General features: G+C 39.9%; 1 protein-coding gene and 1 long non-coding RNA gene across 3 annotated transcripts; one reads left to right on the top strand and one right to left on the bottom strand.

The window, feature by feature from the left end:
- The first annotated feature begins 1,735 nt into the window (after positions 1 to 1,735).
- On the top strand, positions 1,736 to 16,296 carry LOC121650911. Its single transcript, XR_006012359.1, has 3 exons — positions 1,736 to 1,821; positions 10,340 to 10,343; positions 16,286 to 16,296. It is a non-coding gene; the product is annotated as an uncharacterized LOC121650911 (long non-coding RNA).
- Positions 1,949 to 17,064, bottom strand: idh1 (isocitrate dehydrogenase (NADP(+)) 1). Of its 2 annotated transcripts, none has more exons than XM_042002722.1 (9): positions 16,932 to 17,064; positions 15,750 to 15,879; positions 9,500 to 9,791; positions 6,815 to 6,917; positions 6,243 to 6,420; positions 5,290 to 5,441; positions 5,054 to 5,194; positions 4,801 to 4,963; positions 1,949 to 2,640 (listed from the first exon to the last, which is right to left on the bottom strand). In XM_042002722.1, exons 2-9 carry the CDS (start codon positions 15,869 to 15,871, stop codon positions 2,547 to 2,549), a joined length of 1,245 nt encoding a protein of 414 aa, XP_041858656.1. In that variant the 5' UTR covers positions 15,872 to 15,879; positions 16,932 to 17,064; the 3' UTR covers positions 1,949 to 2,546. The 2 variants fall into 2 exon arrangements, with proteins under 2 accessions (XP_041858656.1, XP_041858657.1); XM_042002723.1 differs by having other exon boundaries at positions 15,750 to 15,881; positions 16,936 to 16,984.
- Between the last annotated feature and the right edge of the window lie 697 nt (positions 17,065 to 17,761).

The raw sequence follows: 17,761 nt of genomic DNA, 5'->3' as shown, positions 1-17,761 counted from the left end.
GTGTAGACCTTGGTATTTTCTATAATGAGACTAAATTTGGGAGACATGACAGGGCCTACAAAACTTCTCAGCCCAGGGGCCTAACAGTAGGTTAAGGCGGCCCTGGTCAAGTACTGTATTCAGTTAATCCTGCAGTGAGTCTGAGTTTGATCTGTTCATCACTTCTGATCAAAGCAATGAAGCAAAACATTTGTAAAAGCCCTTCAAGTTTTATGATAAATATAATTGCTGGTATTAATACAGTTATGATTAAGTTTATTTGTTCATAAACACACCTACCACTACATAAGGCACACACATGTTCAGCTGCTATTTAACACAAAATGTCTGACATGGCAGCAGTTCGATGCATTTAGTCACGTAGACGTGCTGAAGACGACTTGATGAAGTTCAAACAGCATCAGAATAAGGAAGAAAGGGGATTTTAATGACTGAACGTGACATGGTTGTTGGTCTGAGTATTTACTGGGATTTTCACACACAACCATCTCCAGGGTTTACAGAGAATGGTCTGAAGAAGAGAAAATATCTAGTGAGCAGCAGTTGTCTGGACCAGAATGATTTGTTGATGTCTGAGGTCTGAGGAGAATGGACAGACTGGTTGGAGATGATAGAAAGACAACAGGAAGTCCAATCAGCACTGGTTCCAACAAAGATCTGCAGAACAGCATCTCTGAACACACAACACGTCCAACCTTGAAGCAGATGGGCTACAGCAGCAGAAGACACACCGGGTGTCTCCTGTCAGCTAAGAACAGGAAACTGAGGCTACAATTCACACACACTCACCAACACTGGACAATAGAAGATGGAGAAACGTTGCTGGTCTGATGAGTCTCCATTTCAGCTCCACATTCAGATGCTAGGCTCAGAATCTGCTGGAAACATCATGAAAACATGGATCCATCCTGCCTTGGATCAACACTGCAGGCTGCTGCAGGTGTAATTATTACCAACATGGCCTGGTTTAACCAGCACAGCCTACCTGGGTATTGTTGCTGACCATGTCCATCCCTTTATGACCACAGTGGAGCATCTTCTGATGCTACTTCCAGCAGGATAATGCACCATGTCACAAAGCTCAGATCATCTCCACCTGCTTTCTAGAACATGACGATGAGTTCACTGGACTCCAACGGCCTCCACATCCACCAGATCTCAGTCCAGTAGAGCAGCTTTGGGATGTGGTGGAACGGGAGATTCTCATCATGGATGCAGCCGACAAACCTGCAGCAGCTGTGTGATGCTGTCATGTCAATATGGAGAAAAACTTCTTAGGAAGGATTCCAACATCTTAATGAATCTATCACACCAAGAACTGAGGCAGTTCTGGAGGGAAAGGGTCCAACCCGGTACTAGAAGGTGGATCTGATAAAGTGGATGGTGAGCATGTCTCACCTGTTGGATGAATAAAGTTGTACACACACCTTTATTTCATCATGGTTCTGCACTGTTAAACAAAATTTTCATGTCCTGTGTTGCATTTTGCAAGTTGTACAATATAAATTAAAAAGAAAAAAATATTTTACAGTAAAAATTGCTGAAGCAATACAGAGGATGAATCTGCAGCTTTAAAAAAATGTGAAAGCACAACTTCTTTATTCAGCTGGGGTCATTAATATTTATTATTGTACGTTTCCTACAGATGGTGTCATTGCAGATTCCCTCTGGGATTAACAAAGTATTTTTCGTTCTTTTATTTCATTCATTAATTTAAAAGCCAATTAAAGACAAAACTTGGAAACAAAGGAAAAATATTAGTGTGTGAGAGTGTGTGTTATAATCAAACCAGGAATGAACAAGTGTTTGAATAACCAGTCTGTAGTTTAAAAAGGTTTTATTTCTGACAGGTAAATAATCTGATAGCACACACACACACACACACTGGAAAAACAAATAAACATTTTAAACTTCATGAGTACAAATAAACTCAAAGAAAATATTTTAGTATATAATAAAACTGTTTATTGTTTACAGTAGTGTAGTTACAAACTGTGAGAGAAGCGTATTAACCTTTGTTTCAGTTCATATATTATTATCATGCTTTCTGAGTGACATAACAGTAAAATTTCATGGAATGCTGCAGAGCTGAGAGGTCTTACAGGCTGACTGACCTCTGTGCTTCTGGCTCTCAGACATACGAGCTGCTTGAGGTCTCATTAAAACACAACAAGGCGAATCGACAGATGATTTTTGACACAAGACGAATAAGGCAGTGATGTTCCAGGCTCCCTTCCAGCACAGACCACCAACACATACTGGGAGCTAAGGGCAATCATGGTATAGAAGGACACCGAGTCGTCGGGTCAGATCGGCATCCGTCTGCATCGGCTTCTCGTCAACAGCTGATGCAGCAGGAAGGACGGCGACCAGAAGCCTGCGCTCTCGTCCAAGAGGCGCCACCCCCCCGCCCTTCCAGCTGGTGAAAGATCTCCTGCAGCCCAGAGGAGGCTCCCCAGCGCTCCGGTGATTGATTCAGCTCCTGTTTAGATGTCTTTGTGGGAATGTGTGTGTCTGTGTGAAAGTGCTGCAGCTGGGAGGGGAGATCACAGCTTGGGCTGGCTGGCTAGCTTCATCTTCAGGTTCTCCGCCAACTTGTCGAGGAACTCGAACGTGTTCAGGTAGTCGGCACGGGTCACGCTGCAAACACAGGAGAGAAGGTCAGAAAGGTTTAACTTTATGCAGCCGCTCAGTGGAGAGGACAGATGAGAACTTACAAAGTTGTGCAGATAAACTGAGGGTTTAACAACTCTGACCAATCAGAGTAAACTATACAGGGAAGGATGAAAGCTCATCTTCACCACGATGCACAAAAATGATCCAGCAGACTAACAAACCGCTCTGCATCCTTTACACGAGCAGTCTGAGTTTATGCACAGATTTCTTATTCTTCTTTCTCTCTATTGAACCTGAAGAGGAGAGGAAATGCCCTCCCCCTGCCACCCATCAACAGACTTGACTGCAGACAATGTTTATTTTATCAGGTCCTTATAAACTGTTGGAGGGCAGAGAAATGGGGAATAGCTGTAAGGTTGGATGATTTTATACACTGCCTGGTCACAAAAATAGAAAAAAAGTCACCGCCTGGATTTGACTAAGCAACTAGGTTGGATAATTACTGCATGGATGATGACGATGTTTCAGCTGCAACAAGTTATTTAACACTAACTGATGCAGGGAGTAGCTCTCATTTCTTAGACAACTTTGTGGAAAGACACATCCCGTGGCCATGGAAAAGATGTTGAGCTCTTTCCGAAGGGTCAGATTAAGCCAAAAGAACCGTCCAATGCAATGACTGTAATCAGCAAGCACATAAATGTTTGGTTTTATAGTGTCTTGTTGCAATGGTTAATAAAATATGTTTTCATGCAAATCCAGCAGCATCGGAATATGTCTCATGTCTTTTCATAGAATTTAGTTTCATTGTGCTGTCCTCAACATATGTCTGAGAATTTTAAAACTATTTTCTGTGATGCCCTTTTCTCTCTTTGACATGTTTCACTTTATCTGTCGTCACTGAATCTTGAAGTGTTGATGCTACACATTTGATGAGTCAGCTCTAAATGGTAAAAATCTGCAGATGTTGCTTCTGGTTGGAACAAAGTCAAATGCTGGAAGCAAAAGTCCATTTTTACTAAAGTCTGACTGGAATCCTGGCGATAAGGACAGAGTGTCTCTTATCAACAGAGCCAGGTTTGTTCAGTTTGACCCAACAGCTGCTACTGATAAAATCTGAGGAGGTTTTGTTGCTGGCAACCCCACCTGGAGCTTGCTGGGTTGAGACTACTTAAAAGCTTGACTGACCAGCTGATGCAGCCATCGTCAAGTCTTGTGATCATAAGAGTTGAAAAATATCCTCAAGTTACTCAAAACATGTGTGGAAATTCACAAAATGAAAATATCAAACCAAAACAAATCGTATCTGCTCTCAGAAGAGACACAACTGTCATCTCTCCAGCTCCGTTAGTAAAGTTGTGTAGAAAGTATTGAGGGAACAGACTTTAAAACCACACTGAGCATTACTGTGTGTGTTCATAGCAGATTAAACAACCCAGTAAAAACATGACTCAGTGCCAGGGTTTGTGCTTTAAAACACTAAACAAAATGATAGAAAAGCTACAGAAGTGTCCCGTTTCATTGTTACTTTAAAACAACTGCTCGAATTTATTTGCATAAATCCTAAATAATACGACTGCATGAAACCTAACAAATGAGTGACACTTTGCAAGTTGCTACTGAAAGGATTTTTTTCCTTGCAGAAAGGATGGGCCATTGTATCCTTTCTAAAGCTGCAAAAACAGACAGTGCAAACCCCTCTACTTCATAGACATTTCTAGAACTGGACCAACTCTTAACATTTAAAAAGTTTAATAAAAAGAAGAAAACAACCAAAGAATCCAAATCCCCAAAACTGGTGGGTATCTACAGTACGGTTCTTAACTGGGTTGAGTGTTACTTGAAAGCCAATAAATAATTAATAGGTAATTATAGATCTACTTGAACAAAGATGACAAATAGAGTTCCCCAAAGCTCCATGTTGGGCCCCCTATCGTTCAGCACCTACATGCTCCCATTAGCTCGGATCATGGAAACAAACCACATTTCTGATCAGAATTATGCTGATGACACTCAGCCCTACATTACTGTCTCATCAGGGGATTCTAGTCACATTCAGGTCTTAAGTTTGTGCCTCGGTCAAAATCAATACATGGATGTGCCAGAATTTTTAGCCAAAACATCTCTAACACAGCCTCTGTTACTTCGAGGTAGCAATAGATGTGCACAGCAAATATGACTAACTTTGGCAGGCCTTTGATGCAGATAGCCAGATCCTTGGTCATGAAACCAGCTTCAATGGTCTCGATGCAGACGGCTTCCAGAGCTTCAGAGAAGACCCGCAGCTCTGCGTTGTTGTCCAGCTTTGCCCGGTGGAGCAGACCCCTTGTCCACGCAAAGATGGAGGCTAAAGCAAACATGCATCATAACGACAAACATCAGTTGATGAGTCCATACAGATTTTTAAAGTTATTGTTAAAGAAGCTGATCCTCCTACCGATGGGGTTGGTGGAGGTTTCTTTTCCTTGTTGGTGTTGTCTGTAGTGGCGAGTCACTGTGCCGTGGGCGGCTTCTGACTCTACTGTGCGTCCATCAGGACAGATCAGCACACTGGTCATCATACCCAATGAGCCATAGCCTAAAAACATTCACAAAAAATTAATCGCTTTATGATGAAAGTTTTTACATCGTTCATGACCAAACCTTTGATGGAGATCAGTTTGTTTCACCGACCTTGTGCCACAGAGTCAGACTGTACGTCCCCATCGTAGTTCTTACAGGCCCAAATAAAACCGCCGTCAGATTTCATGGCCTGAGCCACCATGTCATCTATCAGGCGGTGCTCATACCAAATCCCTTTAGCCTCAAACTGAGCACGATATTCCCTGAAACACACAATAGATCACATTTAACCCTTAAAAGTCCAAGTCTTTTTTATTTGCAGTTTTTGGTTGGCCTGCTTTTTTACTGTTTTTTTAATAACTGTAACAAATCAATGTAGAAGATGAACACTTTTAATCCCAGTCAGCATCCAGACATGTTTTCAGGAGTCAGGACAGCCTCAGTTGTCAGATTATAAGGCTAAAATAATGTAAAATAAATGTATCAGTAGATAATATTTACCTACTATCCTCACTCCAACTCAGCTTCTTTTTGGCGCCACTGCGCATCAAAAACGTCTTCTTAGCTTTATTCTAGCCATAGGGGAGCATTATTTTTCTTCTTTTTAGACATACACAGAATTTTCTGCTCTTACTGATGTTTGGCTGTTCCTGATTGGTCAGTTTAAGCTCTCTGATTGGTGGAATGTTTGACAGGAAGTGTGTCAGAGAAGAGGTCTCTTAACAACATAGTAGTGATAGTGATGTTTTTATGATGAAAATGTTATAAATAATGGTGTTATTTACTCACTGTAGATCTACCATATAGAGACTCTGAATAAACGTGAATTTTGTGGCTAGATGTAAACCTCCTGGAAGGGATATGAATGCATGGAATACTTCCGCAGATCATCTAAACGGAAAACCATCCATCACAAATTACACTACAGAGTTACACATCTTGAGAAAATTCTAGACAACATTAACGATAGTGCTCAGGGGCAAAGTTTTCAGGGTTAAATTCTGGTATCTCGTACAGTTCAGGTTCAATATTTGTGCTTTTTGTGAGCGTTTGTGTGTCCGTACTTCTCATAGATCTCCTGAAAGATGTCTTTGAAGCGACCGTCATACTTCTTCAGGATGGTGTTCTTGGTGCTGAGGTACAGAGGCCAGGCTTTAGACAGAGCCATCTGGAAGGAGCTGTGAGCAAAGTCCCTGATAGACTTATCTGTGTTGTACATTCCCAAGGCTACACCCCCAGTGCCTGGACAGAAACAATGATACAATCTGCTCAAACGAAGTAGAAGCACAGACTGACACATAAACCGACATCAGCCTTTAGATCTTTGCAGATAGGTCTTCGCTTTTAGATGCAACAGTCCCAACAAATGACAAGTTAAAACAAAATAAGCACAAGAAAAACTAAGAAAAGAAACTTTTTTAAAAAGTATTTTTCCACTTAAAAAGTGAATTTAAATAAAAAAAGAATTGGTGTTGTATGAAGCAGTGAGATGTTTTTGGGATTTTTTAAAACTGAAGTGCCCACTTGATATGTATTTATCAAATAAATAAAATTTTCCACATAGTAATGTTAGATAAATCAGATTTCACATTGTGTTTGGAATCATGATTGTACATCTGACCGGCTGCCTTCTTACCCTGAAAATCATGGACGATGTATTTTACTGGCTCTCCGTTTGTGGGGGTGTAGATCATCTCCACTCTCCCAGGCCCGGGCACCACAAAGTCAGTGGCTTTGTACTGAGGAGGAGGAGGAAATAAAGGGTTCAGAACAGAAAACTACATGAAAACAACATAAATGTCACTCTTGACGAATCAGTTATATCTTGCATGTGGCTGCATCTGGAACAGGAGGACTGTTTAGCTTTTGCATTACGGGCAGTTTTGTTGTCTTTTCTACCAACTAAGAAAAACAGGTACAGCCAAAACCAGTCATTCACTCTACAATTCAAATATAGAAACAAATATCAAAACAATTAAAATTGCAAAACATTGTCCTTCATGACCCCGATAGTTGCTAATCCATCCTTTTTTCTTTCAGTTGGACATGTGGGACAAGAGCGAATAGGTGAACTTTATATTCAGGAAGAAGTTGAGTCATTTTAGCAGTTTCACAAGAAGTTCTCATTAAGAAAATCTGATTTTTGTTTTACATTTACTAAAGATCAGTTAATTTGAAGGCAGTTTTGGGCAGAAGCCATGCTGTTTTTTTTTGTTTTTTTAGTTTTTTTTGTATGTCCTGTTAGATGTGGATAAATTTTCAACAAGCAAAATTAAGAAAGAATGGGAACAGAGACTGGGGATGCTTATTACAGAGGAAATTTGAATGGAAAGTTTGGAAAGAATGCCTCCCAACAATTTCATACATGTTTAATTAATAGGTTACATTACTCTAAGGTTAGACTGCACAAAATGTTTTCTGAAACCTCATTGGCATGGGACAAGTGTGGAGAAAATGATGCCAGTTTACTTCATTCTTGTTCTCTGTGTCCAAAGTTAAACAATTTCTGGATAGCATATTTTCTGGATTTTCCACAATGTTTTAAACACATAAATCCAGACTTGAAGTTAATTGTTCTTGGCTGCATAGAAATTGGAGATGGTTTTCAAAACAATCAATGGCAGCACAGACCAAATGGCATCATTAATGGATGAAGAATAAAGCTCCATCCACTAAGGAGTGGGTGACAGTAATGACAGACACTCCATTTACAGTGAGCATATACTCTCCAATAGAATTTTTAAGCATATTTGGACTTGTTTTGGTATATTTGAATGAGTTGAAGTCATGTGTGATCTAGCTTTTTTCAGAGAAGTATGAGGAAATATTTGTTGAACTTACTGATGATTTATCTACCCCATCATTGCTTGGAAAGACAAAACAATTGGTAGATGCTCCTTTTATAACTGACCATGGCGCCCTCACAGTTAATCTCATTGTAAAATCTTTCAGAACATTGCTATTTCTCTTTGTTTACCTCTAACTTTTTTAAAAATCTGCTGCTGGTTCACATTTTTAATAAACAGATTGGCTCTGATGTGCGGTTTTTTGTTTTCTCGTTAAACACTTGTAATTTTGGTGTTGATTTTTTATTTATTTTATTTAAAATACAAAAAAGTGAAGCAATATGTGTCTCTTCCAAATGTATTGTGATATGCCTCGCTATAAATATAATTAAACGTAGAAAACAACATGAATGTTTGCTCCTAAAAGTTATGAGCCTCTAAAAATGTAAGATCAAAGTTCACGTGACGACTGCAGCAGCCATAAACACGTCAGCAGGCCTCTGTCACAGTATTACACACACACACACACACACACACACACACACACACACACACATCTGGACGTCTGTTGGTTTAGGTACCTGCTGCTGCAGCCCGTCATTGTGGTCCAAAGAGCAGCTGAAAACATAATTATTGATTGTGGCTCTCCTGGCAACCCCCACCGAACGTCTGACCAAACCATTAACTCGATGAGCTCATACGAGTGTAAAGAGAACACAGCTCACTGGAAAATTACACCTCTCAGACAGCTTCAGTTACAGGTTTTTGAGATGGAAGTTGAGTTTGTGGAAGTTTCTAAGATGCAAAATTTGTCTAAAACAGTGGTTTCCAAACTTTCTCTGCAGTGCCTCTTTTTCATCGACAAAAATAATGTCAAGTCCCCTCAATCCCAGTATCACGTGTACCCGAATGCTTACAAAGAAATGTGTAAGGAAAAAAGTCTTTACTGGCAACTTCTTCATTAAGTAGTTAAAAGCATGTCAGCAGCAGTCGGGGAATGATCAACTCCTCTGCTAGTGTGAGGCTTTAAACCAGGACATTGAAAACTACTTCAGGTGAGTTGAGTTTTTGACGAGACGGATGTTGCTTAGTAAAACAACTCTGCTATATGACAGCTGAGTCTGAGCTTATTTCTAAAGTAATTACCTGTTTTTTTCTGTGTTCAGTCCCAAAGTGGCTTCATGCTGTCAGATGCTGATATTTTAAGACATACACACACACACACACACACACACTGTGGTCTTCTCCCTTACTCACCACTGACCGTTACCATTACCTGGTCAAGCCTAGCGCAAGATATACCTCATTATACTTTCTTCTCTTTTTTATTGGTAGCTGAAATCTCTGTTGTGATTCATCATTTGCCCATCAGTACTTTAAAAAATTTGTCCATGTTTTGTGAGCAGCAAACACTTTAAGTTTTATTTCGCCAAGCTGCGTCCACCCAGTATAACTCTGGGCCCCCTCCAGGAGCCCGCCCCCCCAGTTTGAGAACCACTGGTCTAAAACAACTCTGCTAAGCAGGAATGGGTTACCTGGTCTCCATGCGCGTGCCTGCCGATGATGATGGGTTTCAACCAGCCAGGGACCAGGCGAGGGATGTTCTTACAGATGATGGCCTCCCTGAACACCGTGCCTCCCAGGATGTTACGGATAGTCCCATTAGGCGAGCGCCACATCTGCTTAAGCTTGAACTCCTCCACGCGCTTCTCGTCCGGCGTGATGGTGGCGCACTTGATGCCCACGTTGTAACGCTGGACTGCCTCCGCTGCTTCAACTGTCACCCGGTCATCTGTGGCGTCTCGGTTCTCCATGCCGAGGTCATAGCTGTGCAGGAGCAGACGGAGACACCATATTTAATGGTGCCAGAATAACAACTTACACATGAAGCAGTTAAATCCTGCAGAAACAAAAAAAGTATTTTCATCTACATCTGAAAATATTTGATCCAGAACAAACTAAGAATTTAGTAAAATATTAAATATAAAGATCCCATATCTTTTTCTACCAAATGCTATAGAACTGCAAAGGAAACATTGTGCAGCTGTTGGTGTAAGGCAGGGTTGACCCACCCTATTTACTGAGTTACAGAGGCCCAAACAAATTACAAAAAAAATAAATAAATAAAAATTAAAAAAAAAGACATCGGGTCAATAAGTGGCTTCGGAGCATTTGGACAATTAAAACAACTTAAAAAAATTGGGAAACTTTCAAAGTTTTTTTTTTTTTTTTTAGCAAACAAAGGTATAAACTAGAAGCACTCAAAGAGCGCAGACCTCTGCCAAGCCAGTGCATTTTTTGGGCACTTACTTTGGGCATTATATTTGAGTTAGAAGCTCTAATGGTAAAATGATCCCTATCTTCACATAGTACAGAATCGTTTAAAAAATTCCTATGATCCAGGCTGTGATCTGGATCACCTACTTCCTATTCCATATTCCATTTCTGAGATTTTCTGCCTTGGCAGAAGTAATAAATGATTCTCATTGTCTTCACTAACCAACTTAGTTTCATCTAAAATATAAACAAATTAAAAATCTAAAGCATTACACTAAAATTTAAGTTAGAGCAGCGAATGAAGACAAAGTTCTCTAAGATTTTATAATGAGATTACATGGTGACAGGTGAGGGTGTCAGGATTCGGTATAAAAGGAGCAGCCACTAAAAGTTAAGTCTTTCCAAGCATGGATTAGAAGATCATCAATAAGTTCAACAAATTTGATTTTAGAAAACTTTGGTCTTTCAGCATCTACACAGCAGAATATTGGCAAAAGATTCAGGGAGTCTGGAGAAATCTCAGTGGAAATGTCAGACACATGGACTCAGAAAGACTCACAGTCCACCGCTGGAACCAGAGCCAGAACCTGAAACTGGATTACACAAGGAAGGAGACAGATATGACTTCTGTGCTGAAACAGCTACTAAACAAAAAAATTGACTTCGGCTCCCACATTCCAAAGATGAGAAAGATCATCCAGGCCGTTACCAGAGAAAGCTGTGGTGGTATGGAGGACATCTGTCCACGGAGGACATCAAATGTGTGAATGTACCACCGATGCAGAGGTGGATGATGGAATGCTACCATCAAGGTGACGTCTGTGGTTATTCCAGCAGGATGATGCCAGAGTGTGTTTGATGAGTTCACATCTGTCTCCTATTTTGAATGTATGGAGCATCACAAACAAGGTTTCATTTTTCTGCACATCTTCCAGCAAAATGTGGCTGAATCACCACAGGACAAAAAAAGACCATTTATAATCGCAGCAGCAGAGGCATGGATAGATCCCATCAACAACAGTACCCTGTTTTTATGTAATGTGATTATTTATGCTTCAGTATGGACCATTTAGCAGCAGCTCTGGAACATGAACAAACCAGGCCCTAAAGGGAACATATGACACTGCGTCAGTTGGCTCGAAGGCTGAATTTTTAAAGTACAACAACTGTGATGTGGAACATAATTACTGTGTCAAAGAACACATTAATGAGTGATAACAGAATGTGAGCTTGCAGAGTCCAGAATAAGTCAAACTGCTGCTGGGACTTTGTTTCTGCCTGACTGAAGCTAATTATATTTATGGTGAGACCTGCCACCGTGTTCTCATCAAGAAGAGCTATTAACTTCATATTCCTCTTCCTTCAAAGCACTGCTTGTGCTCCCCTGTTCTTCCTCTGTGCTGCACTGTTAGCATCTTTAATGAGGCGATCTGTAAAAGCAGCCAGAAACACAAAGATACAAGCACTCATTTGTCCGATGATGGCTGAGATCACCGGAGACGTTGCTCCAACAAACCTGTGCAACCTGAAAAGGAGCTCAGGGTGCTTATCATTCCCTTCAGGTATTAGGCTGTGTGAGCTTGTGTGGGCCAGTCAGCTTTGTTGGAAAGCAGCCGTGACCTTTTGCCTACTTTCTTCCTCGCCTGCCTCAAACAAGAACTGATGCTCAAAAAACACACTTGTAATCCAAACTGTGAGCTTCATTCACAACTTTCCCTCCACAGAAACACAGAGGAGGTGTGTTTCCAGTGGCGGCTGTTTGTGAGCCAGATGGGTTGAAAAACACCAGATCAGATTTCATGAAACTTAATCAGGAGACGAGATCTGGACAAAGCAAGAAGACATTCAACCTCTGTGCAGATCTTAAATTCTCACTGATCCTGTAAAAGGCCACATGCAGTTACCATAACATTTAACCAGCCAGGTTTCTTGTTTTTTTTTAAGTAGAACCTGCTAACTTGAGGTCTTCATGATGTCTGATGAGTGAAATATTCTGAATGCATTTGGTTTTTTGGTTTTTTTTGGCACGTCAACCTGAAGCTTTAAAAACCTACATTTAACCAGATTAAAATCCCAATCAGATCAACAACTCTGTTGCAAGGGTGATCTCGCCGAGACCAGCAACACGTCATGAAAAAGAAAATACAAGTGCAAAGTACATTATAACAATAAGAGTAAATTAAAACAACCAATAATGTAGACATTCCAGACAGATTAACAGGTTTTAAAGAGCAATGGCTGAGGTGAGAGATTGTTAAGGTGCAAATACTTAACAACAGTTAAAAACACAGAAGAATGAAAAGCCTGGAATTAAATGAGCCCTGACATCTTCAAGCGAGATATGTTGGAACCAAACCAAGAAGAGCCTTATATACGAGCAGCAACCAGCCACTCGGCTTTAGAGTTCAACTCCCAATGGTGAGTAAGACGACTACAGCTGTGATAAACCGTGTTTAGAGACTGCAGACGTTTGACTGTGGCATAAATGTACAAAACATCTCCGTAGGATTTATGACGACAGCAGAACACAAGCTTCGACCTTAGTTTGCAGACCAGTGAACGCAACACAAGTTTTTTTCTTTACTCAATCTACAACTTGTACAATAAATGTGCTATACAAATAAAGTTGCCTTGCAATTATGTGCAAAAGCATTGATTCAGCTCTACATTATTTATCAATTTATGTGATATTTTGAATACATCTATTGATTTTTTCTGTTTTTATTGATTGTTTTCAGCGGATTGCTTATCTGGTTCAGTTTATTTATTGACTGAAGGCTTAATTGTGAGTCTAAGCAGCTGGTGTCACTGATTTTTCTTCTGGATTAATAAAGTTTATCTTATCTCATCATTTTTTAAGCAATTTAACACAAACCTATGAATCGTTCAAGCATAAAAAAGGCTCCTACCTCAAAATATGAACCAGTTTTCTGTTAACAACTTTTCAAAGAACCAAGTTTAATGAAGCAACCAGTGAAATCTTGGCATATCTCAGAATAGTGTGCAGGAAAGTGGACAGGACTAAGAAACTATCTGCAGCAGATGAACAGTGGTGGAAAGTGAAAGTGAGGTCCTTAAGAAGTAGGAACAAATCCAGCAAAGACCTGAACCAGGACCTGAGAGATGCATCTGGACCTTTAGTTGATCTGCTCTTGGCCAAAGCCTCATCAGAAATGATCTCCATAGAAACGTTGCTGTCAAGAAGCAATCCTTAAGGAAGGGAAACAGAGAGAAGAGGCAGAGGTTTGACAAATGACACAAGAACTGGACTAAAGATCAGGGGCAACAGGTCTGATGGAGGATGGATCCTCTCCAGAACCTGGACCTCAACGCTATTGAAGCAGTGATCATCTGGACAGAGAACAGAACAAAAAGCAGAAACATCCAAAGAAGAGTTTTGGAAAGTCTTTCAAGAAGCCTGGAGAACTATCCCTGAAGACTACTTTGATAAATGAAAGAGAAGTTTGTCTAAGACCTTTGAACTCTAATGTTGACTCCATTCCTCTCTTTAAATCTCATTTCAAAGCTCAACTTCTCAAACTTGCCTACAGCCTTTAACCCTTCAGTTCACCTGACTGCTGCATTTTACTGCTTTTTAACTGTTTTATTTGACTTCTTTACTTTGAATTACACTGCTTTGCTTTACTTTTGTTTTGTATGTATTTACATTGATTTGTTGATATGAACTGGAAAGTGACCTTAGGTTTCTTAAATAAAACGTAATATCATGATTATAACAAAAGGGTTCAGACTGTGATGAAGAATGAAGCTGCTCATACCAAATATTCACTTTTAAACTCCTGGACAAATTCTGTTTCCTGCTTGTATAATAACACTGTTATTACATTTATGTTTGAATAAATTCCTGCACCTTTACTGCTTACAGAAATGAACAGTGGCCTTAGACCTTCGTACAGTGCTGTAAGTCTAAGTCATGCTCGGAAAGAGCTGTTGCACTGGTTGCAACTCTGTTTACACAAGTGAAGTGATAAAAGTGAGATAACACCACATTTCTACAGTTTCCTCACCTGGAAACAGATTAAAATGCCTGATGGAACTAAAAAGAGATGACTGACCTTTGTGATACATGATTTGTTTTAACTGTAAACTAAACCAACTGAATGAAACGTGATAAAGAACATTAATATTGGGGTGAAAACAGACTTTTGTTTACCATTAAAAAAAATTATACATTTCATTGTCAAATAGCTAAAAATGGCATCAAATCTTCCTGAAAACATTCCCACTTAATGCAGACTGCTTCACAAAAACCCACCCCATGATCTCATGTAAGTGGACAAAACTGCCATTGTGTTGCATTCAGTGTCAGAGCACCAGCACTCAGCATTATTGGATCTACAGCTACGATTAGTGTCTGAATGTATGAAATTACTGGTCAGAAAAGGGTAGCAAGCTGAGGAGAAAGACTCCCATCTGTTGTGCTGTGTCTGGGACTGGAAACCTCTGCTTGGACCCGTCCCATCACAGGGGAGTGTTATTATTCAGCTGTTAAAAGTATTAATGTAAAAAATGTATCATTACACCAGCAGAACTGAGCGCGTACGTCCAGTATAAGCTGCAAAAGAAATCACCTTTTATGATCTCATACAAGAAATAGAAACAAAATACATTAAAACATGTGTGAAGAGAAGAATATCTTTATGGAAACATACAGTAAGTGACCAGAGATTTATGGGACGGTCTTGCAAATAACATGAAAAGCCCGAGCAAAGTTTGTGGAAGAGATAAGTAAGGTCAAAGGAAGACGGTTAAGTCTAAGTTCAAAAGTCATAAAAACACAGCAGCGACTCAATAGAGTAATTCATAAAATGTATTAAAAGACCAACAAGTCATTGAATGATGCCGGAATATTCTCTACCTAGATTTACTAAGGTGTGCAAATAAACCTGCAGGCTGGGTGACATCTAATCATTGTGCAATTACAGCTTTACCTTTTTCTTTCTAAGCAGGATAATAGGCAGGATCTTTCTGCCAGGGTCACTTTATTATTGTGCAACTTTCAGTTACTCCAACAGCTTGTCAGAATATTCAGTGTGCAAATATAAGATAAACGAGCTGAACAAGAAGTACAAGACCTGCAGGAACTCTCACCTGGTTTCTCCTCCTCCTGGTTATCTTTTTGTGAACTTAATTAAAACACTGTTAAATTTGGTCATGTAAAGTAGAACTGGAACAGTTAATCAGCTAAATCACTGCTTATCCGCTTGTTTTGGTTAAACTCCAGTTCCATTTTCTCAGATTTGAATATTTTCTGACTAATTTCCTCTAATGAGACAGGAGACTTCATATATTTGTGTTTTGGACTAAAGGAAACATAATATTTTTTACATTTTATGAAGCAAATTAGTCTGAAATAAATAAATAATACATGAATAATAAAATAAATCACATTAGTTAGGCTTAGATTTAAATTACATAGAAATATGATATTATGATAAAAAGAGATCATAGAGGGAAAACTGGCTCTTTATGAAGAGGCATCCTCACCTGTGCAGGTCGAGTTCCAGGTATGGGAAGATGAGCTTCTCCTTAATGAGCTCCCAGATGACCCGTGTCATCTCATCTCCCTGCATCTCCACCACAGAGCCGGCCTTGATCTTCTGAGACATCTTCCAGCCTGAACACAGACACAGAGAGTGAAGAGGATTATGAAGAGGGGGACAGGCTGAAACCTGCAGGTTTCCTCAGCAAAGTTACACTAAAACTAAATAACTTAATTGGTTGAAGATACTAGCAGAGATTTCCCTCAGCTTCTTTGAATTAAATACTATAATTATCTTGTGCATAACACCACAAAGTGGTTTTTTCCCCTCATTCTTTCAATGAATGAATTCATTCACAGCTTGAACTGTGGGCAGCAAACGCAATGACTCAGCATTTAATCTGATCTACAAGATTAGCTCCAAAACAATCCTATTGAATGGAAAGTCTATTAAACTGAACCATGCACAATATCCTGCATCATAACGTAAATAAACATTCAAAACACAAGTCAATGCTGGATTAAATAAATAAATATAAAGTAAACAAATAAATAAATGGTTTTGGAAAAATGAACAAAGGTTGTCTTTTCAGGGTAGACAGACATTTTACCTTTGCCTCATCATCCACACAAACTCTGGTGCTTCATAGTATTCATAGGGTCTGTGACTACTTAATGACTTCTGCCCTGGTTTGGGATATTACACAATGTTCTCAAAGCCTGGATGTTTGAGGCTTGATGGGGAGGAGACGTCGCAGACACAGAGGAAAGCAGCCGGTCTGTAAGACGAGTGAAAAACTATTAACGTATGTCGTGCGTCTGGTGCGTTTAGCATAAAAACCCTGATGAATATCAGCTTGAAACACGAAACCAGGAAGAGGAATTTCTTTCTAGGGTTGTTCGGGGCCTGAAGACCCACATTACGCTAGCTATGACTTCCTTTAAAAAAATAACCAGCCCTAATAATGGAACGAGGTTGAGATATATTTATCCGACACAAACACAGACAAAACAAAAAAAAAATCGACCTTTTTTTAAAAAAAAAAAGTGTCTTCAGGTTTCTCACAAGACTGCGGAAAACCGAACAATAAAGATAGAATTCGAGATAAGGTTTGCGTGCATTTCACTGGCGTTTACGTCGCCGGTACGTCGTTCTGCAGGATGAAATCTTCATAACAATCCCCTACCTTTTTTAATGTAAAGATCCACAACACTGTCAACGACGAATAGAGGAAGCGGAGTGATGTCCGGATCGACGTGACAGCGGATCAGGAGCCGGTTTCCACATCCAGAGCTTTCTGACAGACGTTCAACCAATCACAGAAGAGCTTTTTTCCTACCACCAATCAGATAGGTTCACACAATAAGAGGGCCAAACACGACTCGCTGATTGGTCTGGTTGACCGCGCCCACCCACCCACTAGAGTCACAATGGCGGACCTAGAAAGGGTGACAAGAGCATAGGTGATAGATATTCACAATAAAACCTAGTAGACGTCTCCCCTGCTGCTGGCAGTGGAGTCAAACGTCCGCACTGGCGGCCATCTTGCCACAGTCAGCTCACTCACTCATAACATTGTTTTAATGGTGCATGCAATTTATAAATAACCATAACTTGCTCAATTTTATAGCTATGGGGTTTGGTTTGTTTTAAATACCAGAGATGTAGCTATGACAATGCATATCTATGAGAAATACTTATGAAAAATGATAATCAATAATTATAGCCAAGGATTCTAGAGCAGAGCTTTAACCATGGACTTTCATATGAAAATAAACAGATAGGTTCAATGACCACTTAAAACATTACAAGAAAATCTGGCTGAGAGTACACAGCCAGATGATTTCATTCAAGTTATGGTATTCTGGTTACTGGATAAAAGTGCACATAATGAAGCTGCCCTGTGAAGCCTCCGTCTGCAGTTAATGGCTGCTTGGAGAAGACAGGGTACAAACACTGTGTAGCAGATGGAGGTAAACAGCCTGAATATTTTATATTTACTCACAATATAAAATC

Source organism: Melanotaenia boesemani, chromosome 12, assembly GCF_017639745.1.
Source record: "Melanotaenia boesemani isolate fMelBoe1 chromosome 12, fMelBoe1.pri, whole genome shotgun sequence".
Lineage (NCBI taxonomy): Eukaryota > Metazoa > Chordata > Actinopteri > Atheriniformes > Melanotaeniidae > Melanotaenia > Melanotaenia boesemani.
Note: the sequence above shows the minus strand (reverse complement) of the source record. Positions and strands in the feature narration are given on the sequence as shown.

Coding starts and splice junctions, on each gene's coding strand:
- idh1 (XM_042002722.1), bottom strand. CDS start 15,871: ATGTCTCAGAAGATCAAGGCCGGCTCTGTGGTGGAGATGCAGGGAGAT. Junction 9,792..15,749: donor CTGGAACTCGACCTGCACAG/GTGAGGATGCCT, acceptor GCTCCTGCACAG/CTATGACCTCGGCATGGAGA. Junction 5,442..6,242: donor TTTCAGGAGATCTATGAGAA/GTACGGACACAC, acceptor TGTGTGTTTCAG/GGAATATCGTGCTCAGTTTG.